The sequence below is a fragment of the Saccopteryx leptura genome, chromosome X, assembly GCF_036850995.1.
Source record: "Saccopteryx leptura isolate mSacLep1 chromosome X, mSacLep1_pri_phased_curated, whole genome shotgun sequence".
NCBI lineage: Eukaryota > Metazoa > Chordata > Mammalia > Chiroptera > Emballonuridae > Saccopteryx > Saccopteryx leptura.
Window position 1 is genome coordinate 131,015,963 of NC_089516.1, and position 27,862 is coordinate 131,043,824.

At 39.4% G+C, this 27,862-nt stretch overlaps 1 protein-coding gene across 8 annotated transcripts; it reads right to left on the reverse strand.

The window, feature by feature from the left end:
- Nucleotides 1-1,784: 1,784 nt before the first annotated feature.
- Nucleotides 1,785-27,622, reverse strand: PABIR2 (PABIR family member 2). 8 transcript variants are annotated; one of them, XM_066356387.1, is made up of 10 exons: nucleotides 26,572-27,622; nucleotides 24,384-24,462; nucleotides 20,226-20,282; nucleotides 19,890-19,933; nucleotides 19,751-19,805; nucleotides 19,038-19,139; nucleotides 18,644-18,729; nucleotides 17,800-17,861; nucleotides 13,343-13,439; nucleotides 1,785-3,920 (listed from the first exon to the last, which is right to left on the reverse strand). In XM_066356387.1, the coding sequence occupies exons 1-10, from the start codon at nucleotides 26,667-26,669 to the stop codon at nucleotides 3,851-3,853; spliced, it is 750 nt and encodes a 249-aa protein (XP_066212484.1). In that variant the 5' UTR covers nucleotides 26,670-27,622; the 3' UTR covers nucleotides 1,785-3,850. The 8 variants fall into 8 exon arrangements, with proteins under 8 accessions (XP_066212484.1, XP_066212483.1, XP_066212482.1 ...); XM_066356386.1 differs by having other exon boundaries at nucleotides 17,800-17,864; XM_066356385.1 differs by having other exon boundaries at nucleotides 24,372-24,462.
- Between the last annotated feature and the right edge of the window lie 240 nt (nucleotides 27,623-27,862).

The window sequence follows — 27,862 nt, forward strand, 5'->3', positions numbered from 1 at the left end:
TGGATCTATACATCTGTGCTGGAAAGGCCTTTAAAGTATGATGCCCCAGTGGCAATGATTACACCTAGTACCTAGCTTATACCTTGATTTTGAAACACCTTTCTCCATTAAAAGAAACCAGGGCTCCTTGGAGAAATGCCTGATCCTGGGGCTGGGGCAAGTAAAGTAGGAATCTGGGACATCTTATGCTGGAGAGTAAAACACTGCTCAATTATACAGATCTGTCAACAGAGCACAGGAGCTGGTATGAAGGCACACTCACTGTCTAAATCTGAGCGGTGAACATCAAAATAGTCATTGACTAAAATAGGAGCCCAGAAGTGCACACTGATGTAAAAAATAATAGCGAATGAAATTTTTTTCTTTACAGTAGAATGCTTACAATAGAACTGAAAAAATTAGAGAGTCAACATTAGGTAGCCATCATGATGCCATCAGGAAAGAAAGATCAGTGGATACTAATACTAGTGAGTAAAATGAGGAAACAGAGTATTTACACTCAAAATATCTCCACACAAAATATTTTATTAATTTCAAAGGGAAAACACTAACTGTTCAGTGAAATAACATGGTAGACACCAACTTAACCAAAGGATCAAGGTTGCCGTCACCAATAATAGGACAGTGACACCATGTGCCTCCTGCAATGTTGAGAACACAGCACCGCTTATGTGGGGTAGTATTTCTACCCCAAATGAAAAACCTAAATTTAATAACTAGCAAACATAAGTCAAACCTAAATTAAGGAATGTTCTTTTCAAAATAACTTGCTAGCACTTTTCAGAAATATGAAGGTCACAAATGACAAGGAAAGACTGGGGGACTTCCAGATGGAAGGAAACCACAGACACATAATGATGACGTGTAACATATAATGCTGGCTTGAATCCTAGGCCAGGTAAAATATTTTTTTCCCTTTTACTAAAAGAGCATTACTGGGACCATCAGCAAAATGTGAACGGGGTCTGTAAATTACATGGTATCAAAGTTAATTTCCTAATTTTGAGAGTTGTCACGTGGTTATGTAGAATGTCCAAGTCTTGAGAAGATTTTCACTGACACAGTGAAGGATAGCAGGATATATCATGTCTGTAACTTGAAGGTTCAGAAAAAATGTGTGTACATACACATATATACACATACAAAAATATACACATACATATGAGAGAGAGTGGGATGATAAAGCAAATGTGGTTAAAGGTCAACAATCGAGAAACCTGGGAGAAAGATATATAGGAGTTCTCTGGGCTTTTTAAACAGCTTTTCTGTATAAGATAGTTCATAGATTTTTAAAATACTGAGAAGAAAACTGGGTGTTTGTAACCTGAGTCCACCTTTCCATCTTGTTCTAAAAACAATTTGGTCTTATGAATATATAAAAAATAAACAGGATAAAATAAATTGAGGACAAGTAAAAAATACATGTGGTCCTAGCAAGAACCTTTGAAATTGTCAGATTCTACAAAATGCTCTTAAAATTTTGATAGATTAAGGGGAGAGGTTTCTCTTTGTTTTGGGAAACAGCCTCAGTGTCTATACAGCTATTAGCTCCTTTGTGTGTCTGATTCCCTTTTATTCAAAACTTGACTGCAATTAGACACAGAGAATGCAATACTAGACTATGGAGGGAGAAAAATCATTATTAATAAGAATCAAAGAAATACACTTAAAAAATTTTATAGCGTTTTATGCATGTGTACACACTTTATTAAATTTGCATTCTAAGATATACACAAGGTCAGCATTTCACAAAATTTCCTATTATTCCAAAAGCAGTTACCATGAAATACAGTGATTATATAAGTCAGTCAAGCAAAAAGAGCATCATCTATAGCAGTGGTCCCCAACCCTCGGGCCACAGACCGGTACCGGTCCTTGGGCCATTTGGTACCGGTCCACAGAGAAAGAACAAATAACTAACATTATTTCCATTTTATTTATATTTAAGTCTGAATGATGTTTTATTTTTAAAAAATGACCAGATTCTCTCTGTTACATCCATCTAAGACAGTGGTCCCCAACCCCCGCGCCACAGACCTGTACCGGTCCGTGGGCCATTTGGTACCGGTCCGCAGAGAAAGAATAAATAACTTACATTATTTCTGTTTTACTTATATTTAAGTCTGAACGATGTTTTATTTTTAAAAAATGACCAGATTCCCTCTGTTACATCCGTCTAAGACTCACTCTTGACACTTGTCTCGGTCACATGATACATTTATCTGTCCCACCCTAAAGGCCAGTCCGTGAAAATATTTTCTGACATTAAACCAGTCCATGGCCCAAAAAAGGTTGGGGAACACTGATCTATAGGATTTTCTTATCATATCATCTCTTGTACTTACTTTCACATAGAAGCCTGAAATAGAATATAATATATAATAGGAAGAGAGAATTTTAACTTGTAACAATGGTCACTTTTCAAATATTAAAGTTCATATAAAAATAAACAGGGGCTATAAACCAAGCTCATCTGAAGATTAGCATCTCCCTTATTTTTCTGCAAATAATCCCTGTACAAATTTAACTTTCCAGTCCATTTAAACAATAAAGTGAACCTTGGTTTAAACAATAAAGTGAACCACCTTGCTTCCTAGGTCTCACATGACTGGAACAATTTCACTTTCCTAGCCTAATTCTACCCCACCACTGGATTTCAAAAATAAATATCATCACATTCCAAAGGTTATTTGTTCGAAATCAGAGCCAAAAGATGGCCAAAAGTGTCCCTTTAAGGCAAAAAGACAGTAGAGTGAAAGGGATAAGTGTCCTGTAAGATAAAACCATCTCTGGGTATGATATAGGTGGGAACATCTTAATATGGTTCTTTCACAAACAGATTAAATACACTGAATACTGTCAAAGTAATGTTTCTTTAAAATGGCATCCTAGGGAGCAATGTTCATAATATACACATTTATGTTAGGTCTGAAGGATTATGGTCTTTGCACAGGTGACAGCAATATAAGAAATAAAGGCATTAATGGTCATTATGGTGGTTATTACAATTTAAACTAAACACCACCTCTGATGCTGTAACAGAACTACTTCCTGCTAACTAAGTGATGCTCTATTACAAAGCACAGAGAGTAGGTTTCCCTTCAAGGCATACAGTAGTGCTAGCCTGTGAGTACCCACAAAGTGCATCATTTGCCTTCAAGATTCAAGGATCTCTGCCTTCAAAAGACACAAGGGCAGTAGTTTTCATTTCCTATATCCATTCAAAAATGAATACTATGATCCTAAAGGCAAATTTGCATCTTAAATAGACAATTCACCCACGATACCTGAACATTAAAAAAAATATACCAGGACAGAAAAAGACATGTTTACAGTTTTAAATAATAAATAACACATCAACAGACTACACTCTGGCTTTTTAAAATAGCTCCATTCAGGATTTTCCTTTTAAAAGTTAACTTCTGGTACCTCAGAATTAACTATCATGTACAATGTTCACAGCTCAGCTAGCTTCTTAAAAGCAGAATTCACAATAACATTGATATATATATGGGCTCCTAAAAGCTTCCTCACAGATATAAACTGCCCTTGCTAATAGGCAGCATGAACAAGAACTGAATTCCGATTCTGATGGCAACACAATGACAAAATACAGCAGCACCACTCACCACAGGACAAAATAAACGAACCCAGTGACAAAAAAGTAATCAGAAAAGGAGCAATTGAGACAGTATATGGAAACCAGTCACATAGAGCCCCCTTTTCTACCCTACTGGATGATATACATCTTGACAGCACAGCACTGTGCCCCAAGGCATGTCACATCCCGTAATGCCAAGACAACCTGTCAACTGTCACATATGCTTTTCTTTTTTGTATGTAAATAACATTATTCATTCATTTGTAGATGCTCCACACATCTGGTCAAGGCAGGAATTTCTTCTCCTTGATAACACCACCTAGAAACATTAACAATATTTTACATATTCCTTAGGGTAACATATTTGGGGAAAAATATTAATTGTGGTAGCTAAGCCATAAGAACCTGTGGTGACTACTCCAGGCATCCTGTTAGTCTATTTACATTCTCAGCACTAAAATCAATCCTCACATCATTCACCCTGACATCCAAGAAGCAATGTGGGTAGTAATGAAAGCAACTATGTGTTTTTTCTGCTATGACAAATGGCAAGTAAGCAGCTCAAACAGAAAAGGGAAACAAAATAGTGTACTTTTAAGCTGATGCAGAAAAATAAAAAAAAAAAGATAATCAAAAGCAATTTATTTGTTGTGAAATAAAGAGATTTGAAACTATGTAGTCAACAGAGAACAAAAAAATCTCTCAAGCAAGTGAATTTCTGATCAACTCCAGCTGTCATATCACTGCTGGGATAAGGAACCGTTATCAAAAATATAAATCAGTGCTTTCGTAAATGGATAGACTCTAAAATGGGTGCTCTCTGAGGCACAGAGGAAAAAAATAATGTATCTCTCTCTCTCTCTGTGTATGTGTATAGAGAGAGATACAAACATACACACACATACTCTAAGCAATTAAAAATTAGTATTTGAAATTTAGTTACCATATCCAACATGTGATCAGCAAAAAGAGATACAAGTGAGGTCCCTATACTCATAAAATTGAACTTTAGAGAAGTACCAAAAAAGAATGGTGTCAAAATGGTTTAAATATGCAATACTTTCATCCTCAGTATGGATCAAAGTTCTCTGTGTTCCTCACTGAATGTTTTATGTAGGAAACAGCAGTTAAAACACCGACTCCAAAACAGGTAAATCACTTGGCTGACAGATTGGCCACCAGGACGAATGGAGGGCATGGATTGGAGCACGCTACTGGAGACTCTGCAGTCGTGCTGCCTTTAGCCAGTGGGTCTGAGGATAACCCACTGTGCTACTCCTGCTACTACTGCCATCCCAAATATCTGAACTAAGGACAAAGTCAAAAGAATTATAAGCAGATGCATCTATCAGGGCAAAAGTAAACATAACATACAACAATATTGTTTCAAGAACTCCTGAATCAGTAGACATTTGTAAATGATAAAAAAAATAAAAGTAATAGCAATGAACTATATCATGTACTGTATTCAGATAACTGAGAAAGCACAGTCACAGGAACGCAAAGTAAGACACTCAGGTTCTGTGTCATTTACTCCTCTCCTGGGGGCACCAGCATGTCCAACATACAAGAAGATTCCTACTGATAAGGCTTGGTTTGCATGAGGCAGTCCCCTTACCTTCAGCTCAGGAGATTTCCAGCCTTATAAAACCTTCTTAGCTTCCCATGAGCCTTACAGTAAAGCAAATGGTTACACACTGAGGCACTATCCTGAACTGTGGGAAGTGTTCTATTGAGTACACTGCTTCATGGTCCCTCTACTCCAGAACCAAGTCTTACAGCTGCCCGAGATCTTACCACTTTCCCGCTCCCAAGACACCTTTGATTCAAACACATTTTTTTCTAATTTCCACCATTGTTTGCCTTTTATATTATTCTCATTTTATGTATTTCTTACACTGTTTCCTTTCTTCTTGCTTTCAAAACCTAAAGGTCTCCCTACCATCTCTAAAAGACTCCTTTCTTTGACTCCTTCTTTCATTATCCAGTTAAGCTTCTAAAAAGAATGCTCTAATAACCACACACCCAATACCCTCATAGTCCATTTGCCTATTTAATCCTGAAAACTGGCTTCTGTTCCTACCCTTTCACTAAAACCCCTGATCTGGGCATCAAGAGCCTCTACAGCCCAGCGCAGGGACACCTTATACATCCAGCCCAAGTCTTCATGGCTCACAATTAATCTGACCTGCCTCATAAATATGCCTTCATACTTCAGTATTCACCATCAAGAGTCTTCACTATTTGGCATCAGCCTGCCTTTCTGGCTTTGATTCCCATCAATCCAACATATAAGCACTATGCTCTATATTTGGCCAAATTCACTCATTCATTTATTCTAATATTACTGAGTCCCTGCCAAGTGCAGGAAGTATGCGAGCTATTAGAAAAAAAATGGTGTGTAAGACTGACATGGTCCCTGCCCTCACTGGACTTACAGGAGAGTGCAGAACACAGACACAGAAATAATTGTGCTAATAAACACAGAATTACAATCTGTGATCAAAGCATAAGAGGAAAGATACAACAGTCTCTGAGAGTATAACATGCATAGCCTGATCTAATTTGGAGGGACAGGGCATAACTTGGCTCCCTAAAAGCGGTATCTGAGCTCATCTGAAAGATGAGGAGGCCTCAGTGAGGCCAGGCTGGGGAGGAAGCGAGCACAGTTCTAGAAGCCAAAAGCAGGCAAGTATTGTTTTAAGACAGAGAGTAAAAAGAACACAACAAGAGACAAAGCTGGAGAAGTAGTTAGGCAATTTTAGGATTTACACAGACATATTTTTTCTTTTTGAAAAATAAACAAAGCATAGACTTGGAGAAGGAGTTATGATCAGGGTCTATGGGTCCGGCTTACATCTCTCACTAGCTCCGATCCAAAAGCCCACCCTGGTCTAGTGTGTTCTAAAGTGAAATATTATGAGTCTTTAATATTATCATTTTTATGAATTCCTAAATTAATCCATTTCCAGTGTTTAGCACCTGTGGTACATTTGAAAGTTTCTGGGCCCTAGATTACCTCAATGAAATACAAACCCCTTCCCCAACCCCGATTCTCTACTCTTCTATTTTTCTTCAAAATGTCCTTTTGTTCTATTGCTCCTGGATTGTTTTCAGGTGAAGACAGATACAAATAGGTTTTGGAAAAGTAAATATATAAATGGACACAGTATATCCCACAGTACTCACTACTGTCAAATGCATCATTAATGGTACCATGTTAAGAAAGGAACTTGAGAGCAGCCCAAGATGGTCGACTTGGAGGATCGGGTGTCAGATGAGGAGAAAATGATTCTGGATTGCCTGTAGCTCCAAAAAGGTTGCTGAGGGCCAGTCAAAAGTGGTGATTCCCACTGGTCTTCGCCAGTTTCCAGCCTGGGAGGTCCAGGGCCGGTACATTCTGCGGCCAGATATGAAGAGCATCAGCTCAAGACCTAACAACCATAGTTCGAGTGGTATCTTAAGGAAAGGCTCCTCACACCTGACCCAGCTAAGGCATAGAAAACGTTGTCACAAACAGCAAAAAGAGCAGTAGCAGCAGACAAGTAGTCCACAGCGGATTATAAACAGCTGAAGCCATCCCAGGAAGATTTAGAAATTACACAATTAAAAGCTGGAGCCAGACAACACCAACCCTATACTCAGCTACACAAACAACATATTTGAAGGAGCAGTCTATATCAAGACAAAATGGGAAGAGAGAGAAGTGCAATTCAAATGAATCAACAAGAGAAATCCCCAGAAAAAGAATCGAAAGAAATGGAAATAACTAAGATGCCAGATGCAGAGTTTAGAATAATGATTGTGAGGGTGCTCAAGGATCTTAGAGCGACCATAGATAGACAACATGAGCACCTAAACAATGAGATATCTGGCATCAAAAAGGACACTGAAATCACAAAAAAGAATCAGATAGAAAAGATAAACACAATATCAGAAATGAAGTCTACACTACAAGGAATGAAAAGCAGGTGGGATGAAAAAGAGGATCGAATCAGCGATTTAGAGGACAAGATAAGCAAAAGCACGGAAGCAGAACAGCAAAAGAAAAAGAGGATCAAAATGTCTGAGAAAACTCTAAGAGAGCTCTGTTACAATAGGAAGAGAAACAACATCTGCATCATAGGGGTTCCTGAAGGAGAAGAGAAAGAACAAGGGATAGAGAACCTGATTGAAGAAATCATAGCTGAAAAATGTCCCAAAATTGATGCAGGAAAAAGTCACACAAGTTCAAGTGCACAGAGAATCCCATTAAAAAGGAACCCAAATAAACCTAAACGAAGACACATCATAATTAAAAAACCAAAGCTAAGAAATAAAGAAAGAATACTAAAAGTTGCAAGAGAAAAGCAGTCAGTCACCTACAAAGGAGACCCCAAAAGGATGACATTGACTTCTCAACAAAAACACTTGAGGCAAAAAGGGAATGGCAAGAAATATTCAAATTAATGCAGAACAAGATCCTACAACCAAGACTTCTTTATCCAGCAAGGCTATTGTTTAAAATAGAAGGAGAAATGAAAAGCTTCCCGTACAAAAAAAAAAACAACAAACAAAAAACCCTCAAGGAATTTATTACAACCAAACCAATGATGTAAGAAAGGTTAACATTGTAAACAGAACAAGTAGGGGATCAGGGAATCTAGTAAAGAGGAATGTAGATTTAAGATTTTAGAAATGCATCCAAATTGAAAAAGAAGAAGTAAAACTATCATTATTTGCTGATATGATACTGTACATAGAAAACCCTAAAGTCTCAGTAAAAAAAAAACTACTGGACCTAATAAATGAATTCAGCAAGGTGGCATGATATAAAATTAATATTCAAAAACCAGTGGCATTTTTATACACCAACAATGAACTGTCCGAAAGAGAAATTAAGAAAACAATGCCCTTCAACTGCAACAACAACAAAGAAAGTGCCTAGCTGTAAATTTAACCAAGGAGGTAAAGACTTGTACTCAGAAAATTATAAAACATTGATAAGAGAAATCAAGGAACATAATCGAATCAAAAATGGGCAAAAGAAATGAATAGACACTTCAAAGAGGACATTCAGATGGCCAATAGGCAAAAGAAAAAATGTTCAACATCACTAATCATTAGAGAAATGCAAATTCAAACCATAATGAGATATCACCTCACACATGAGAATGACACATTAACAAAACAACACAGAATAAGTGCTGGTGAGGATGTGGAGTAAAGGAAATCCTCCTGCACTGATGGTGGGAATGCAGACTGGTGCAGCCACTGTGGAAAACAGTATGGAGATTCCTCAAGAAATTAAAAATGGAACTGCCTTTTGACCCAACCATCCCACTTTTAGGAATATATACTAAGAACACCAAATCACTAATTCAAAAGAAGAAATGCACCCCCATGTTTATGGCAGCATTGTTTACAATAATGAAGATCTGGATACAGCCCAAGTGTCCTTCAGGGGATGAGTGGATTAAAAAGCTGTAGTACATATACACATGGAATACTATGGGGCCCTGAAAATGAAGGAAATACTACCTTTTGCAACAACATGGATGGACCTGGAAACTATTATGTTAAGTGACATAAGCCAGGCAAGAAATAAAAATATCATATGACCTCACTCATATGAGGAATCCAATGAACAATGTGAACTGAGGAACAGAATAGAGACAGAGGAGGGATCAAAGGGACCAGTGGGAAAGCGGACAGAGGGAAAGGGGACGAGAGGATGAGATCAGAGAAGGGAAAGAGCTTGGTGAAATTATATAAATATATACATAACAGCGTTATAGAGAGCAGAAGAATAAATCCTGGAGGAAAGCAGGGAGGGTGTTAGGGGGAGGGGCAAGAAGGATGTTGAGGGGAATTCAGGGGTGCGGGAGGATGTATTTGGTGGGACACTTGAATCTATGTAAACACAATAAATTTAAATCAATAAAAAAAAAAGGAAAAAAAAGAAAGGACCTTGATAATTTAGCTAGTTCGGGTATTTTTTCAACAACAATAAAAAAATGAATCATTCAATCTACTGAAGCAAACTCGCATAGATAATCTAAGACACTGAAAAATCAAAACACCTTTATATTTGGAATATATGTGACTTTTTCCCCCCTCCTGCAGCATTTGGTCTAGAGTAGACTAACATTAAAATGAATTTACTTTCCTAAAGAACATGTTGGCTGGGCAGCCAAAAGACATGCTCTGTGCTAACTGGCTGGAAGAAACAGGTTTAGATTAAAACTTGGCCACCAAGCAGATAATCTGAATGTGAATAAAGACTATCATCCCGCCTGACCAGGCAGTGGCGCAGTGGATAGAGTGTTGGACTGGGATGCGGAGGACCCAGGTTCGAGACCCCGAGGTTGCCAAGCTTGAGTACGGGCTCATCTGGTTTGAACAAGGCTCACCAGCTTGAGCCAAAGGTCTCTGGCTGGAGCAAGGGGTTACTCGGTCTGCTGAAGGCCCGCGGTCAAGGCACATATGAGAAAGCAATCAATGAACAACTAAAACTAAGGTGTCGCAACAAAAAACTGATGACTGATGCTTCTCATCTCTCTCCGTTCCTGTCTGTCTGTCCCTATCTCTCTTTCTCTCTCTCTGTCCCTGTAAAAAAAAAAGAAAAGACTATCTTATCGCAACCACCAGATTTATGGTTATCCCTGGGTGAAAAGACTCCATTTGTGACAAGACTGGCTTGCTTAAGTAAATCTTGTATTCATTCAAAAACATAGAACATGACTCATGCAGAAAAATCTGTCATTGAACATTGTTGATTACCTTAAGAGAAATAAGCTAATGGGGAAGTTACCAAAAAAAAATCTGAACATTTCATTTTATCTGTTTTCAAGAATGTATTCTCTATTATTAAATGTACAATTATCTAAAAAATTTGTGCGTGACCAGGCAGTGGCACAGTGGATAGAGTGTCGGACTGGGATGCAGAGGACCCAGTTTTAAAGCCCTGAGGTCACCAGCTTGAGTGCGGGCTCATTTGGCTTGAATGTGGGGTCACTAGCTTGAGCGTGAGATCATAGACATGACCCCATGGTCACTGGCTTGAACCTAAAGGTTGCTAGCTTCAGCCCAAGGTCGCTGGCTTCAGCCCAAGGTCACTGGCTTGAGCAAGGGGTTACTCGGTCTACTGTAGCCCCCAGGGTCAAGGCACATATGAGAAAGCAATCAATGAACAACTAAGGTGCCACAATGAAGAATTGATGCTTCTCATTTCCTTCCTTTCCTGTCTGCCCCTATTAACTTCTCTCTCTCTCTTAAAAAAAAATCCAGTTCCTCATCTATTTCCGTTTTCTTTCAATGTGCTGCCCCAATGCTGGAGCTCAGAGGCAGTAAGTCTGAGTAAGTCCGTCTATGGGCACTTTAAGTGGAGCTGCCTGGGACTCCTACAGCTCTTCATCTCACTCAGCCACAATCCCCACTGATTCTTACAGCCAGAAGTCGTGGGAACTGCTTTTCTCTACAACAAAACTCTGGGCTGAGAGGCCTGATAAAGGGATGGGACCCCTTGCTCTTCAGGGGGACCTCTGCAGCCGAGATAGCCCTCTTTATTCTGTCTGCTTCATGTGCGTGTGGGACCAGCCCGCTCCATGTCTCCACCCCTCCTACTAGTCTCCATGCGGCTTCTTCTTAAATTCCCTAGTTGTTGGACTTCCATTCAGCCAGATTTTAGGCGGTTGTTCTGAAATGATGGTTTTTCTGTAGTTTACTTGTAACTCTGATGTGGTCGTGGGAAGATTCAAGTTCTGTATTTACCTACACTGCATCTTGACCATAAGTAATGAATTTCTTTTTCACATATTATTTGAGTCATATGTTGGCTTTATAGTGCTCTATGGGTGGCTATGAATAAAGTGTGAGAGGATACTTTTTGTGTTTATGGATCAAACTGCCCTTCATCAACAACGTCAGTGTTCCCAGGGCTCTGGGATGCACACAGGTCTGGGGACAACGGGCATAGTGGCAACAGAAACAGAAATCTCACAACATCCCCCATCATCTACAGCTGAGTTTATGCTCCTCGGAGGAATAAATCACTGATCAAGGGGCCTCTTAGCAATTATGACACCTTCTCTTTCCTTTCTTATTTAACTACATGAATCTGTTTTATGGCATCTTGCACAGTCAGCCTATGACAATATTTTTTTTATAAATCACCATACCCTGTCTGTATGTTTTTACATTGGCAAAATGCTGTCATATTGTTTACCTAACTTGGTTACTTGGTTGGTAACTGGGTAAGCAAATCTATTTAAAATGTCATGTGCCTATACTAAAACACACTTTACCATAAAAGTTGTAAGTAATATCCATTAAGCATACAGTTTCATCCACTAGCTATCTTGACAAGTTTTAGAGGTTTTCTCTTTGCCATGGTCTACATACCAAAATTAGCACAGTGAGCTACCCAGGACAGCCAGAGATGAGAGAAGAAAACTCGTGGGGCTGAAAAGAGCTAGAACAAGCCAAAAGGCATTTGTTTCAAGGTTAGAACAGTACTAATCAACAAGTCTAAGAAACTAGAATAATCTAACTTCTTGGTCAACTAGAAGTACAGGTTATCTTTCACCAAACTTGGAATAAGTGATTTTGAAAGGAGGAATCATTAATCTTTATAAGTGGCTTACATAAGGCTTCCATCAACAGGACTCCCTCCTTTTAAAGTGAATGCCCTCACAGGCTCTTAAAATAGACCACCATAAAACTCAGGGAAAAGAAAGTTTTGAAAGGTAATACATAATCATGTCCAGAACATGAGTGCTCAGGAAGTTTATTAGAATGTACTTAGAAATTTTCAATTACAGTGGTACCTTGAGATACAAATTTAATTCATTCTGTAACCAAGCTCTGTAAGTCAGTCAACTCGTATATCAAACTGCCAATACTGGACCTGTGTGCCAACACGCCAACCAGTGGCAGCTTCCCAAATCATGACTCATATCCTGGAATTTCGCTCGGATCTCGAACAAAAATGCGGACCAAGTCGCAGCTTGTATCTTAAAAATTTGTATGTTGGTCTGTTCGTATCTCAAGGTACCACTGTATTACCTGGCTACTGCTACTATTCTTTCTTCTTCTTTCCAATATATCTATCTGTATCCAAATGCTCAACTTCAGGTACAGGAGAATAGGTTAGCTTTAGCACAAAAACACTTAAGGGCCTTAAGTTAGACACCTAAACTAGGATAAGTAAAACTAATGTGTGTGTGTGTGTGTGCGCGCGCGCGTGCATGAACAGACCATATGAATCAGAAAGTGTTACTATAAAAATGACCCCTTAGTTAACGTTGTGATGAAATACTCCCAAAATTAAAAAATATAGATTTAATAACAGATAATGCTATTTAGAAAATGCCATGCTGAAGAGAGCACTGGCACATATTATCTAAGTCAACAGGATGTACTACAAAATGCACACAGAACAGCTAAAATCTGTGCATCAATGCCTAGAACAACCCAGAAATCTCAGGGCATCCCGAATGTGCTCCACATTCTCCCACACCATTAGCATCTGCTGAGAGAAGTTGACCTAACAAGAGCTAGGAATGAAGGGAAAGGTGCCAGAAATATATAGACTTCTAAGAAAGTACTGATGGCTTTCAAATGATCTGCTGTTCTACATTCTCTACACGTGCAGGGGAGTCTTCCTCTATAGAGCATGGAGAAAAAGCTGAGTATGTTTTAAATGATCCCAATACTTCTGATGTGGCTCTAATATCCTTTTGGTTTTATTTCATTTTTTACCATGAACTGAGATCAGATAATTGTGCAGTCTCCGGAGACAGCATATTGGTAGTGCCTTGGAAGAACCTCTTGGGCGGGCTTTCAGTCTCCATTTCACCTAAGACAAAAAGATATGTTACTGTAAAAACAATTTTATAGGCTTAGTGCTAAAATGGAGTAATTTTTGCTTAACCAAAACTCAGCATACTTCTTCAAGTTGTTACTTGAAAGATATTTTTCCATGGGTTTAACATAGAAGACATATACTTCCATATAACCTCAACCAAAAAGTCAGCAGTCCTGAAAAAAAAACCTTCTCATTTATTATATGTATCATGCTACTGATATAGCCATGTTCTTTAATAGAAGAGTAGAACTGATCAATGTCAGCCTGTTAAATTTAATTTTCTAAATAAAATTTTAAAAATTAAAAAACAGAAGAGTACAACACTGACTGCATCAGGCGAAATAAATCAAGGCTAACCACAGCAGAAATAAAGTTCTACAAATAGCAGAGAGTGAATAATTTATGCTAGAGATGATTAGTAAATACTTAATTTTATATTTTTTTAATATCAGAACATTTCCTGAGTTGAAGTCAAATGAGTTAAAGAGTATTCAGTCTGATAAAGAGCATAGAACTCCAAGGGTCACTTTAGGCTCCTTAGTAAAAATGAAGGTTAAAGAGTCACGGACCACATACCGAGGTTCTGGTCACTGACAGACTGCATATAAGATGGCGGTCCATAAGATTATAACAAAGCTGAAAACTGTCACTTAGTGGGTCATAGCCATCACAAGGTCACAGCGCAACACATTCCTCATTTGTCTGTGGTGACACTCGTGTAAACAAGCCTACTGTGCTGCCGGTCACATAAAAGTACAGCATGCACAGTTACATATGTACAGGACATAATACTTGATAATGATTATAAAAGACTACACTACTGGTCTATTTATTTGCTATGTGATGCTTTTCTTAATCTTCATTTTAGAATATACTATTGTGCTTATAAAAAGAGTTTGCTGTGAAACAGTATGTCGTGTTATGCCAATAGCAGCCTTGTACATCTTGTGTTTACCATGTGTCTTGATTGCCTTATTTTCTCTGTGCTTGACTGGATCTCATGTTGTTTTGTAGTGACATGCAGTACAGGCTTGTACACTAGGAGCAATAGGCTATACCATACAGCCTAGGTGTGTAATTGGCTATACCATCTAGGTTTGTGTAAGTACACTCTATGATGTTCATACGTTGATGAAATCTCCTGATGACACATTTCTGAAAACATACCTCCATTGTTAAGGGATGCATGCGGTATAAGTTTAAAAGCACATCTGTAACTGAAAGTAATTATTAATCAATTAACAAATTGGCAATATACTGGCTACCTCAATCCTATATATTTTCTCAGAACTAGTAATAGAAAAACTTTGCATCAGCCTGACTAGGCAGTGGCACAGTGGATAGAGCACAGGACTGGGGTGCAGAGGACCCAGGTTCAAGGCCCCAAGGTCGCCGGCTTCAGCGTGGGCTCATCTGTCTTGAGCGCAGGCTCATCAGCTTGAGTGTGGGGTCACTAGCTTGAGCATGGGATGATAGATAATATGACCCCATGGTCACTGGCTTGAGCCCAAAGGTTGTTGGCTTGAAGCCCAAGGTCACTGCCTTGAGCAAGGGGTCATTCACTCTGCTATAGCCCCCAGTTAAGGCACATATGAGAAAGCAATCAATGAACAACTAAAACACCATGCCACAATAAAGATTTGATGCTTCTCCTCTCTCTCCCTTCCTGTCTGTCCCTCTCTCTGACTTTATCACAAAAAAAAAAAAAAAACAACAAAAAAAAAACTTTGCATCAAAGGAATAGTCCTTAACATTTATCCACCAGTAATGCAAACACTAACAACCCTAAGTTAGGCAGAAAAAGCCCCTTTCCAAATAAGCTATGATTTGAAACATGCACATACCTTGGTTTTCAAGTTCTTTACTTGAGCTTTAAAATTGAATATTAAAGAACATTTAAATCATGGGCCTATCTATATTTCTGTAGAAAATTAATAACTTTGACCTTAAACCTTTACGACATTTTTATGATGGAAAAAAATTAGCAAAACCAAATCCAACATTCAATTTTTTCCATGTATTAATTAATTCACATGATCTTTTCTCTGGAGCTATTCTGAATATTACTAAAATTGAAGAAAGATTGCATTTTTATTTGCCTTTTTCCATACTTTAATATGAAGTTTATAAAAGCTGCTGACTGTCTTTCAATACCTCATTAGCAAAACATTTTAGCCCTTTTTAACAGAGAATCCCTCCATCTAGTGGTATATTTTGGAATAGCTTTGAAACTAAACATACATACTAATTAGATTTCCTGCAACAAATTTAAAATAAATAACAATAATAATAGCTTTAATTTTCATGAGTTGTTTTGACATAATAGCTCCTGAGAAGGTTCTTAGGGTTTTAAATAATTCCTTAAAGAATACAGGAAAAGGTCTGACCTGGTGGTGGCACAGGGGATAGAACATCTACCTAGGACATTGAAGACCCAGGTTTGAAACTCCAAGGTTGGCGGCTTGAGCGCAGGTTCATCAGCTTAAGTATGGGGTCACAAGCCAGAGCATGGGATCATCAACATGACCCCATAGTCGCTGGCTTGAGCCCAAAAGTGGCTGGCTTGATGCCCAAGGTCACTGGCTTGAGCAAGGGGTCACTGGCTCCACTTGAGCCCCCCCCCCACCCCCCGGTCAAGACACATATAAGAAGCAATCAATGAATAACTGAAGTGATACAACTACAAGTTGATGCTTCTCTCCCTTCCTGTCTGTTTCTCACTTAAAAAAAATTAAGGAAAAGGATTGTTTATAAAATAAAATTTATTCACTAAAATACAATTATTGTCATTCTATTAGGATCTAGTTTCCAGAACATGCCATCTTTAATTTTAAGTTGTCTGAAGTATAGCACTTTTTGAATCCGTGTATGATGCCATCACTGGAAATATTTCACCAAAGCTGGCAAGTATCTGTTTACCTACATGAGAAGAGTTTATTTGTTTATTGGCCCCGAAGGTGATCTGCACAAAGAAACTATATACTGTACTGCTTTCTAAAATGATTGCTAAAACTCTTGTTTAAAATGACATCCAACACTTACAATCATGTGGTTATATCCCTAGGAATAATGACTAAATTTCTTTGCCTTTTTTTAATAGACTTCATCAAGTGCCCATAAGCTTCTAAAACTAGCATTGAGTGAGATCATTTTAGCTTAGCGTTTTGTGGTTCAAAATAAGGTAGTTAAAAGATCACCTCAAATATAGTAAAACCTTATACACTTCAATATGAGGTGAAATTTGGTGGTGGCTTATGCTTAATTGAGGATACAGCTTGTTCACAAACCCATTTGCTATGATATAAGCATTATATTTCCACAACATAGCAGTTTGCCTCTCTCTCTCTCTCTCTTTTTTTTTTTTTTTTACAGAGACAGAGAGATTCAGAGAGCGAGATAGACAGGGACAGACAGGAACAGAGAGAGATGAGAAGCATCAGTCATCAGTTTTTCATTGCGACACCTTAGTTGTTCATTGATTGCTTTCTCATATGTGCCTTGACCGTGGGCCGTCAGCAGACCAAGTGATCCCTTGCTCAAGCCAGCGACCTTGGGTCCACGCTGGTGAGCTTTGCTCAAACCAGATGATCCTGCACTCAAACTGGCGACCTCAGGGTCTCGAACCTCGGGGTCCTTCTGCATCTCAGTCCAACGCTCTATCCACTGCACCACCACCTGGTCAGGCTGCATCTCTTTTATACTCATCAGCGAAAGGCAACATTTTTGGAATATATATTGATAATAACAATATATAAGATTCAGTTATGAAGTATAAAAAGATACAGTATCAAATAACTAATTTACAAGATTTAGAATTAGTAAAGCATAATGGGGAAGACTATTTCATATTTCTTTTTTTTTGTATTATTATTTTTTTTTCTATTTTTCTGAAGTTGGAAACGGGGAGGCAGTCAGGCAGACTCCCACATGCGCCCGACTGGGATCCACCCGGCACGCCCACCAGGGGGCGATGCTCTGCCCATCTGGGGCGTTGCTCTGTTGCAACCAGAGCTATTCTAGAGCCTGAGGCAGAGGCCACAGAGCCATCATCAGCGCCCGGGCAATCTTTGCTCCAATGGAGCCTTGGCTGCAGGAGGGGAAGAGAGACAGAGAGGAAGGAGAGGGGGAGGGGTGGAGAAGCAGATGGGCGCTTCTTCTGTGTGCCCTGGCCGGGGATCGAACCCGGGACTCCCGCACGCCAGGCCGATGTTCTAACACTGAGCCAACTGGCCAGGGCCTATTTCATATTTATTTATGAAAAAGGAGTCCTGCCTTGAAACTAATTTCAGACAGAAATCCTCATTTGTAATTCAGGTTCAACTAAGTTTAATATCAGAAATATGACGCATACCTTTTCTTTTAAGAGGACCAAGAGCACTGGGTCTTATGCACTTGACTGGACTCTGACTCCTCCTGCTTCAAAGAATAAAAAAAAAGAATGACATGAAATGCTTCTAAGATGCAAGATAAACATTTCAGCCCACCAAATAAGTCAACAAAATTGACATTCATTGAGAGAGTAGAAAATGCCTGTATTGTAGGTTGAATAACTGAAATGCTAATACATAGTCTGACCTGGCATATGGTGATCGGGAACAATATAGTGTTTTAAGCTGTCTTTTAAAATTGTTCTATAACCCAAAATTCCCACAACAGTTTCTTTTAAAAATATAAACTTTGTTGCCTGACCAGGCGGTGGTGCAGTGGATAGAGCACTGGCCTGGGATGAAGAGGACCCAGGTTTGAAGCCCAAGGTCACTGGCTTGAGCAAGGGGTCACTTGCTCTGCTGTAGCCCTCCAGTCAAGGCACATATGAGAAAGCAATCAATGAACAACTAAGATGCCACAATGAAGAATTGATGCTTCACATCTCTCTCCCTTCCTATCTGTCTGTCCCTATCTTTCCCTCTCTCTGACTCTAATTTTTTTTAATTTTTCTTATAAAATACATATTATCAGATATGCACATGTATGTCCACTGAATATAAACTGGCACTAAGTCTCAAAAAATGAATTTGGTTAAATGTTAATGGTAGAATATAGGTGACAGGTTTATGGATGTTGACTATGCAGTTCTTTCAATTTTGTTTTCTGTTTGAAAATTTCCACAATCAAATTTCAGGAAAAAACAGTTTATCAGAGAGACAATTTTAATAAGTAGCATTCACCCACATTTAAAAAGCAGGTTCATCTACCTGGAGAAGCGTCTCGGACTAGGAATGGGACTTGATGGTAGCCCACTGCTGCTCACAAACATTTGTAAGGACGGTGAAAAACATTGCTAGAAAAACATATTTAATATTAAAACAGACAGATAGTTCTAATGCTTCAATTTTCAAAAGATTCTTTTCAAAATGACAGAACCAATGCCCTTAGATTATTTAGTTGTCTATATATCCCATATATGTTTTATATACATATATATATGAATGAGACTACACATTTTTTTCCAAGTTACCATCATAGACTTTCATTTATTTTTTTTCAAGTCATTGGATTCTCTAAATGAGGCAAAGTGTGCATGTGTGTGTGTTTTAGAGAATAAACAGCTCAGTGTAGAAAGAGTTACTGTCTTGCCAATGAGCCTACCTTTCCGAACCCTCTGGTGGGGGATGGCGCTGGAGAAACTGGAGTGAAATCAATCCTTTTAGGAGAATATAATTTCTCTGGCTTGTCAAAATCAGTATCACTCTGTAAACATAAAGTGTTATTTCCTCATAACTCACAATTAAGCACATTATAGCTCTTTTTTACTACTCAAACATGCCTATATGTTTACGGTAGAAATGTATAGACCGGGGTCCCCAAACTACGGCCCACGAGCTGCATGCAGTCCCCTGAGGCCATTTATCCGGCCCCCGCCGCACTTCCGGAAAGGGCACCTATTTCATTGGTGGTCAGTGAGAGGAGCATAGTTCCCATCGAAATACTGGTCAGTTTGTTGATTTAAATTTACTTGTTCTTTATTTTAAATACTGCATTTGTTCACATTTTTTTTTTTTACTTTAAAATAAGATATGTGCAGTGTGCATAGGGATTTGTTCATAGTTTTTTTTATAGTCCGGCCCTCCAACGGTCTGAGGGACAGTGAACTGGCCCCCTGTGTAAAAAGTTTGGGGACCCCTGGTGTAGATTCTAAAGATTAGCAATATAAAATTCTGGAAGAAATAAAAGATCAAAAATGAATACAAATTTGGAAAAGAAAAGAAAGAAATGTATAAAAAAATTAATAAAGCCAATGAATAATACAGTTTTCTATTAAAAAATTAAAAAAAAGCTAATAGCAAACACGAAACCTTTACCAGGCTCAAGCTCTCATCCCATGATTGGCTTATCTGCGCTGCCCCCTGCACTTCCCTAAAACAAACAAAAATGAAAGGCCATCAGTGCTTAGAAACAAGATACACACTAGTCTGTGTGCTTTTCTCATAAATCACTAACCTTTCGTGGGCAGTTTCTCTGTTCACCACATCCATGCCTTCCTCCTGCAAAGACAAACATATGCTGAAAACATAATATGTATCCACACAATTTTTTATTTGAAAGAAAAAAGAGACGTTTGTATCCTATCTGACATAATCACAGTACAGCAGAAATAACATTTTAAGACTGTCACCCATGCCACATCTATCTGAACACGCAGAAGAATTTTAATCTGTCCACAGCTAAACGAGTGCAACCTACTGCATTTTTATATATATAAATCTTCAAAATGAAAATAAAATCAAAATATAAAATTCAGAAAATTGTAGATCTGTGCTAGAAAGTAAAATTTACCCTTTTGATTTGATGCAGTCTGCTACTAGAAATCTGATTAGGTGAGGAAGACAGCAACTGGAAAGAAAAAGTAAACATTTACTATTCTCTGAAACACAAAGCAGCAATCTGCTGTCAGTCCCAGAGTACGGTCTCTTCGTAGATAACTTTTTATATTCTTCTTAGAAAACTAGCTCTTTAAATTACTGAACACGAATGCAGCAGAGGCAGGTGTCCAACCTCAAGGCACCATCTATCACTAGACAGGCATCGACTCTAACACTTTTTCCGAATGAATGCAAACCTGTGTTCATTTATGTTAAAAATGACTCCAGGTCTTGGAAATATCCATTACCCCACTAATCTAAAATAAATATCATATAAGGGAAAGAAAAAACAAATTTTATTTATCTTTATTATCAATTCACCAATGGAGGAAGACAGACTACGAAGCCCAATATCATAATGTCCCTGATGAATGCTTATCAAAAACACTTTAAAATGCAGTAAGGAAATTGTCTGTTTGACCTAAATAAATTCTAAAATTGGATAACTAATGTTATCACCACAAACTTTACTAGTTAAGAAAAATCAATGTGGAAGGCAAGTTGTATTTTTCAAATACCAATTTCCCCATGTATAAGATACACCATTTTTGGAAGAATGTGGGATCTAATTACTGGGTGCATCATATACAATGGTTGTAGAGGTTTTTACTTGCATTTCCTGCTTTTTTTTTTTTTTTTTGCATGCATGAGTTGTATGAATTTTATGATGAATAAAACGTGAGTTCAATAACTGAATGTAATACTTTTTTTCAAATTTCGGGCCTCAAAATTAAGGTGTGTCTTATTCATGAGAGTATCTTATACATGGGGAAATACGGTAATTGTTGCTTTCCCATAGATAACCATGTTTTAATAACACAAAGCTGAAATTATTTTGGGACCAAGTTATGCTACTTCAAAATAATCAAATCTGATTAGAAAATGTAAGATACAATTCATATCAATGGATCTTACAGGGTTATAATAGCCATAATATGAACAACTATTATTTATCCCTTAATGAAATGCAAATAAAATTATAATACTATAAAACCAAATAAGACAATTATCCTGTTACAAGGGGCCCTATCCTATTAAAACTTTTTCAAATACCAATGTAGCAGTATAAAATGGTTAAATTTCTCTAAGTTGTTTAGACAAAAGCTAATTCTGGTAAATTTTTAAGGTTTCCACTGAAATATGATTTTACCTCAAAAGATATTTCTTCATTACCCATCCCTTTCTTTGAATTTTTCCTTTCCTAACCTTTGGGGAAAAAAATCTTTACCAGTAAAATCCTTTTAAAAGTATTTTTTCCTATTATGAAAGGAATGCATGTTTACTGGTTAACTCTTAATAAGATCATTTGAAAAACACTAAGCTACTAGGAAAGTAAAAGTAAATAAGGAAAGAAAGACTAGTAGGATAATATAAAGGAGAGTATGGATGTGTCCATCAGAGAACAAAAGAAACCCCAAAGGTAGTGAAATAATGAAGAAAGTCAAAGTGAAGATTGCCAAATCTAATTGCGGAGAAAGTCAGAAATTTAGATGCTGCATCTACATGATGTACAACTTGTCAATTTAGACAGAATTGGAAAGAAGTCCTGAAAGAAGAACAGAGGAACAAAGCCATATCAAGTAACAGTGTGGCAAGTGGCAAAAAGCCTTTGTAGATTCGAGGCTTAGCAAAAGGCTAAGCTCCCCCCACCTCCATATTGGCTATGAAGCTGAGTACTATATTTGCACTCATCCCATAGCCCCACTTCACTTGCTTGCTTAAGTTGCTGGAAGCAATTTACATGCCCTTCCTCTCACCCTTTGTTCAGATGTTGGTTGATTTCACTTATGCATGGTGGGGGATTCCTGTTTAAGCCTTAAGAGAGTTCCTATTTTTGCTTCAGATGTGTGACTTTGTATCAAAGACTTCCTTATTTGCATATGGCTATATAATAAAGCAAATTGGGGCTATTGCTCTCTCAGATATTGCCATCAGCATTGAAGAGGCCTCCCGATCCCAGCCTCTTTTCTCAGTGGGTCTATTGCTTTGGAAAAGAGCATTGGGCCAGTGGCACCTTGAAACGAACATGCCCAGAAGGAGTTTATTTTCTGTCCCTACAATGGACCAATCCCTCTCATTTTCCCTACTGGTAATAAAGACAACACTTTTCCCAAGAAATAAAAATTGCGGTCACTTTGAGTCCTCCTTCTACCTGACTTTATATCTAATCAGTTGCCAAATCATGAAGATACTACTTCTGCTTATCTCGTTCATCAGTCCCTTCATTTCCCTTTCATTCATCAACACCTTACTGTTTACAGGTTAATACGGCAGATAGGTGACTGTTAAGACTTACAGAGTACACTGTGATATATTGTCTATGGTGTGATTAACAGTATAGTAAAACTACCCAAAGGTTGCTGTGGAAGGCTTCCCATACCGGAGAGCTATAAAGGAGAAGGGAATGAGGTGAAGGGGTGGTGTAAGGATTAACAAAGAACAGTGAACCAACAAAGCCCCTTCAACAAACTAGGTATTTTGGTGCAGCCAGAGCCTAGTGTGGGTTTTTGTCAGGAAGAAGAGAGAACTGAGCCTAAACCAGCGGTTCTCAACCTGTGGGTCGCGACCACAAGTTGAGAACCGCTGGCCTAAACAGGGTTGTTAAGAATTTTCATATCTGAGAAAAGAGGACAGTGAAGTGTAGAGTGACAACTTCATTTTCTCTTCTTTGCTATGCTATTGACGCAGAAATGTTTTTCATACATACAGCAAAAATAGGTACTTATTTTCAGTATCCTCAGGGATGGAGATGGAGTAAATGAAAGCACCAGATAGCTAACATTTTCCCCTTTAAGTATTTTTAGTCACTTCAGCTGGAAATCTTTCTCAACAGTGTGATATCTTCCCCCTTGTTAAACAGATTATACCAAACAGAATGGCACTGGAAGATCTCTATTCTAATCCCAGTTCTGTCACTTACTGATTGTGTAATTCTGAGCAAGTCAGTTATATTGGTTGAGTCTTAGCTGCTGCCTCTTTTAATTTGGAAAAGCATCTTCTTCCTTGAATATTTCATTGGGTTGCTATGAGATTAAATGTGCAAAAGTACTCTGTTAAATGAAAAGTGCCATACATTTTAAGAAAAGGTGGAAGACCCAGATATCCTTAAGAACATCAATTATTTTACAATTTTATGCCATTGATACTCCAGGGTCCTTAGCCCTGGAGTAACAACAGGTTCTTAGCCCTTATATTAGCCATTGACTTTTTTTTAAAGGAAACCTCTCTGCTTTTGTAGTTCTCCCCTCTCTTCCTTTGCCAGCAGCTATCAGCATACCTTTAACCCTAATGCACCTCTTCTGATTTGCTGCTTCTCACACAATACTGAGTTGGAAGCTTAGTATAATTATAATTGTGCATAAATTTTAGATGATCCAAAGGTCAGAGAGGCTCTCTGATAAATAAACTGACGAATCTTTGTGCACAGATTATGGAAATCTAGTTCAGCCATTCAGAAGTCTGTTTGCTTACATCTCGGATGTCTCCCAAAGCACTGCAGCTAATGGCTAAGTGGGCGCCACTTCTGAAGTGCTGCTACATAAAAAACCTCAGCCCAATTTCTCCCAATACAACCAGCTAATAAGGGGGTCCCCAACGGCTCTGGCTATATGGAGCCGTCATGATCACCACTCTACTGAGAAGACAAATAGCATTTTAAAGGAGTCTTTCTTCAGATAAACAGAACAGCACTGATCGACAGAAATAAACACTGCCACCATCTAATTATTTTTGCATCCTAGGAAAAATAAAGACCACTGCTCTTAGTTATAATCAGAACTTAATTCTGATTTATCTCACAGCCATGATGCAGGTAATGACACTAAACGAAGAACAGTGTTGAAAAATACAAAGTTCCACAGTTCAGAAACATTTTGAAACAGGTCTCCTCTTTTGCACTGAAACAACCACATTGTGCTGAAATTGGCCACATGATTAAGCAGTAAACAAGATAGGTAGAATATTTTTTTCCTTTTGTAAACAACTGTGCATAGCACATCATTTTAAGAAAGAACTACATTTGAAAGTGATTTCTCCAATCAAAACCATTAAGAATACTTACTTCTATACTCACCAGGCTATGATGGCTCATAATTGTTGTACTATTTCTCCGAGTTCTAAATGCGTAAGGCTGAAAAATCTGTGAGAGGTCACTAAAAAGAAAAATAAAATTATTAATGTCTTCTCATTTAAGATATCCTTCAACTATATTCAAACCAATTCTGTAGTTAATGAAATCCTTGAAGGCTCCCTATTCCGTACAAAGAATAACTCCTCACCATCTTCTTCAGAGGTGCCCGGGTGGTGTGCTGTGGATTACAGGCTGATGGAGATAGCCATCTCCCAGGAGGCTGGGGGCAGCTAGGAGAGGTATGGGGTGGAGCTTCAAACTGGTTGCCTCCAGCTGCTTCTGTTCAGAACTCACCCCCCCCCCCCACAGAACCAGTCACCACCAGATTCAAACCAGGAGCCTCATCTCTTTACCCCAAGGACCTACAATCAGAACTGCTTTTGGTGTGTGCCATGAGCTGAAGAGCGAGGACTGGGGGACTCTGTTCTAGAATATGAGCCCAGTCAGCATCTGTTACTATTCCCTAAACATGTGTTCTACCTTTGAACCCCACTGTTCAATAAATGAATGTACCTGGAATTTTGTTCCTTATCCCTTCTGACTCAAATGCCCTGCCTCCCACCACCATCTGTCAAAATCCTTCCTCTCCTTCAACACCCATCTCAAATGGCGTGTGACGGTGAAGCTCCTTCATTCCACAAACCTAATGCAATTTTTCTCTCCCTTGAACTCAAAGAGCACAATGGGAAATTAGATGCTTCGTGAGATATCCACTTTACCTTTTATTAATGAAAACTATGCCTGTGTATTAAATGCCTTGATGGCAGTGTTTTGTTCATCTTTGTACATATCCTGCAGTGCCCAGCAGAGTGCCAGGCCCATGTTAAGAGATCAAGGATTTTCAGGATTGAGGATATGGATATCATCTAATTCAGCTTGCCTACGTTTTAAGTGAGAAAACAGAGGCTGAGAAAGGTTAAGTGACACATTCGCAATCACAGCCATTCAGGGAGAAAATTGGGACTAGGCCTGGTCTCCTCACCCTTCTTCTGTCATCATGCTGCTTTCAAGTAATTACTTAAATCATGATTCAAAAAAACAATATGCTATTTCTACAGTAGTCTAAATTCAGGTCAACAGAATTACCCTAGTCTCTAGCAATTGCTTGCCTAACAGATTTTTAAAAACAACCAAAAAGAACAGTTTATTCCTATAGTATCAAAAATAAATGCAGAACCGAGGACACCATTAGAAAAGAATCACTCCATCATTTGCAGTTTCAAATTTAATAAAAGAAAAAAGTAAACCCATTTTTCCCCGAAATAAGGATATTATAATCAGTTTGTCAAACATTAATCTTTGCCTTCCCTGTGCCTGATTAATGTTTTTGGCTAACTTATTCCCATCCTCTTTTTTGGACTAATTCCATTTCTAACGGGTCGCACAAATTGGCTCTCTACCTAAGATGAATTGTCTACTTATAAAAGTGAAATGTAATAGGCTCTGGAGGTCTGTTAACCTAACCTTCACTATCACAAGATTCTACCTTAAAATAGACCCTCTGATGACTTATTCATAGAAAAACACAAGACCCTACCACTAAAACTCAAGGGTGGCCTCTTTTCATTGTTTTCTAAAAACCTGTGTTTTCACATGCTACTCTTCTTTATTTTATTCACTGAAATACATTTCAGGCAGTTTTAGGATCCAAAACATTACAGCAAATCCAAATCACTTAATATGACAGCATACACCATTTAATTTCAAGTTATTAGATATACTGTGATTTATTAAATAAACCACCGTTAATACCAGGGTTCCTAAACTAGGCTTAGACATAGCAGTAGAGACAGGTGTCAAATTGCAAGTCTAGCTTCAGGGGCTTCCCTCTGACATTCAGTGGTGTACATTAGGCAGGGCAGGCAACCTGTTAGAAGAGCCAGAAGCTTCTTTCAGTTACCTGTACTTTTAGAGTGAGCTAACAGATCCTCAGGTAGAGAGGGCCCCGCATTGCTCAGAGTTTGGGGTCAAACTTTCACTCCACCACGGGACCCCAGTCACTGTCAAGCAAAGAAGTCATCATTCCCTCAGTTTGGAGAGCCCAAATAACTCCAAATTTAACTTTAGGGAAGGAAGGCTGTTTGCAGGGGCTCCTCGAACCCTGTTGTCCATCCTCCCCAACCCTGCTCACCTGAGCTCGTGGATCAGAGGAGCGCTGCTGGATCTCCTTAGGGAGCCCCCATCAGATGTGACAGGCTCAAAGTCCAGCTCCATTTTCTCCTGAGCCATGTCGGAGACTTGCAAGCAGGCACAGCGGACAGAGCTCAGCTCCTGGAGTTTAACTACGGACTCCCAACACTCACGGCAGGACTGAGCTGCTGGGGACTGGCAGCTGGGGGCGGGGGCTAAGGGGAGGAGGCTTGGGGGCGGGGGCTGGGGCGGAGAAAAGCATGAGAGGAGCAGCAGGGAAGGAGGAAGATGAGGGATGGCAGGGAGGGGAGGAGAATGGAGGTTGTGATGGAAGTGACAATAAAGAGGATGGAAGAAAGAGGGATGGAAGAAAGAGAGATGGAAGGAAGACAGAAAACAGCAAGAAAGAAAGGACAGATGGAAAAGGCAGGAAAACCGTGTAAAAGGTGGAGGACAGAAGAGAGAATCGAGATGGGGGAAATGAGGAGGGAAGGTTGGGGAAAAGAGGAGCAGAGGGAGGAAAAGAAGAAGGACGATGTGCGGGGAAGAGGAAGGAGAGGAAAGAGGACAGGGGGAGAAGAAAAGGAGGGGAAGAAACTAGGCAGCGGTGGAACTCATGCTATCTTTTGGCCAACGACCTCAAGCGGGGCCGGGCTACAGACACCACAGCTGCCGGGACAGCGCTATCATCGAGGAGCTGACACTCGGGCAGGACGCAGCTGGGGGCCTCGGCGACCCCAGCTCCCCATGCTTAGGGACCGGGTCCAGCCCCCCATGCTCCGAGACCCGGTCCCAGAGGCTCCTGAGCCCTGTGATCGGTACTTCTCTCTTCCCTGCCCCCCTCCCGCCTGGAGGACAGGGGGGCGGGGGGAGGTTCGGCCCCTCAGCCTTCGCCGCCGCCCCGGTGCCTTCTCTAACTCTCTTGGTTTCTAATGGCCCGGGGGAACCCTTTGGGGCCAAGACCAAAATCTACAACCTGCTGTCTCCTGCTCCTCCTACGCTTCAGAAGCGGGAACCAAGGCAGGGCCAGGTCTTCCGCGTTCCGGCACCCACAGCGTCCTGCGCACGCGCCCAGAGGCCCCAACAGTGGTCCCGCGGGTACAGAGCATGCGTGAGAGTCCCGCCCCGCAAACTTCCTCCAAAGGGGCGGAGCGTTGCCTGGGTGCCCGGCGCTTTCCTGGATGGCATTGGCTTGGAGAAACTGGCGCCCGATTTTGAATAGAACCAATAGCTTCAAGACCCTGGAGCATCATCTTTCAGGAGTTTGAGCCAATATTCCTGGGAAACAGAAA

Coding starts and splice junctions, on each gene's coding strand:
- PABIR2 (XM_066356384.1), bottom strand. CDS start 26,669: ATGGCTCAGGAGAAAATGGAGCTGGACTTTGAGCCTGTCACATCTGAT. Junction 19,806..19,889: donor AGAGAAACTGCCCACGAAAG/GTTAGTGATTTA, acceptor TGTTTGTTTTAG/GGAAGTGCAGGGGGCAGCGC. Junction 18,730..19,037: donor CCACCAGAGGGTTCGGAAAG/GTAGGCTCATTG, acceptor ATGTTTTTCTAG/CAATGTTTTTCACCGTCCTT.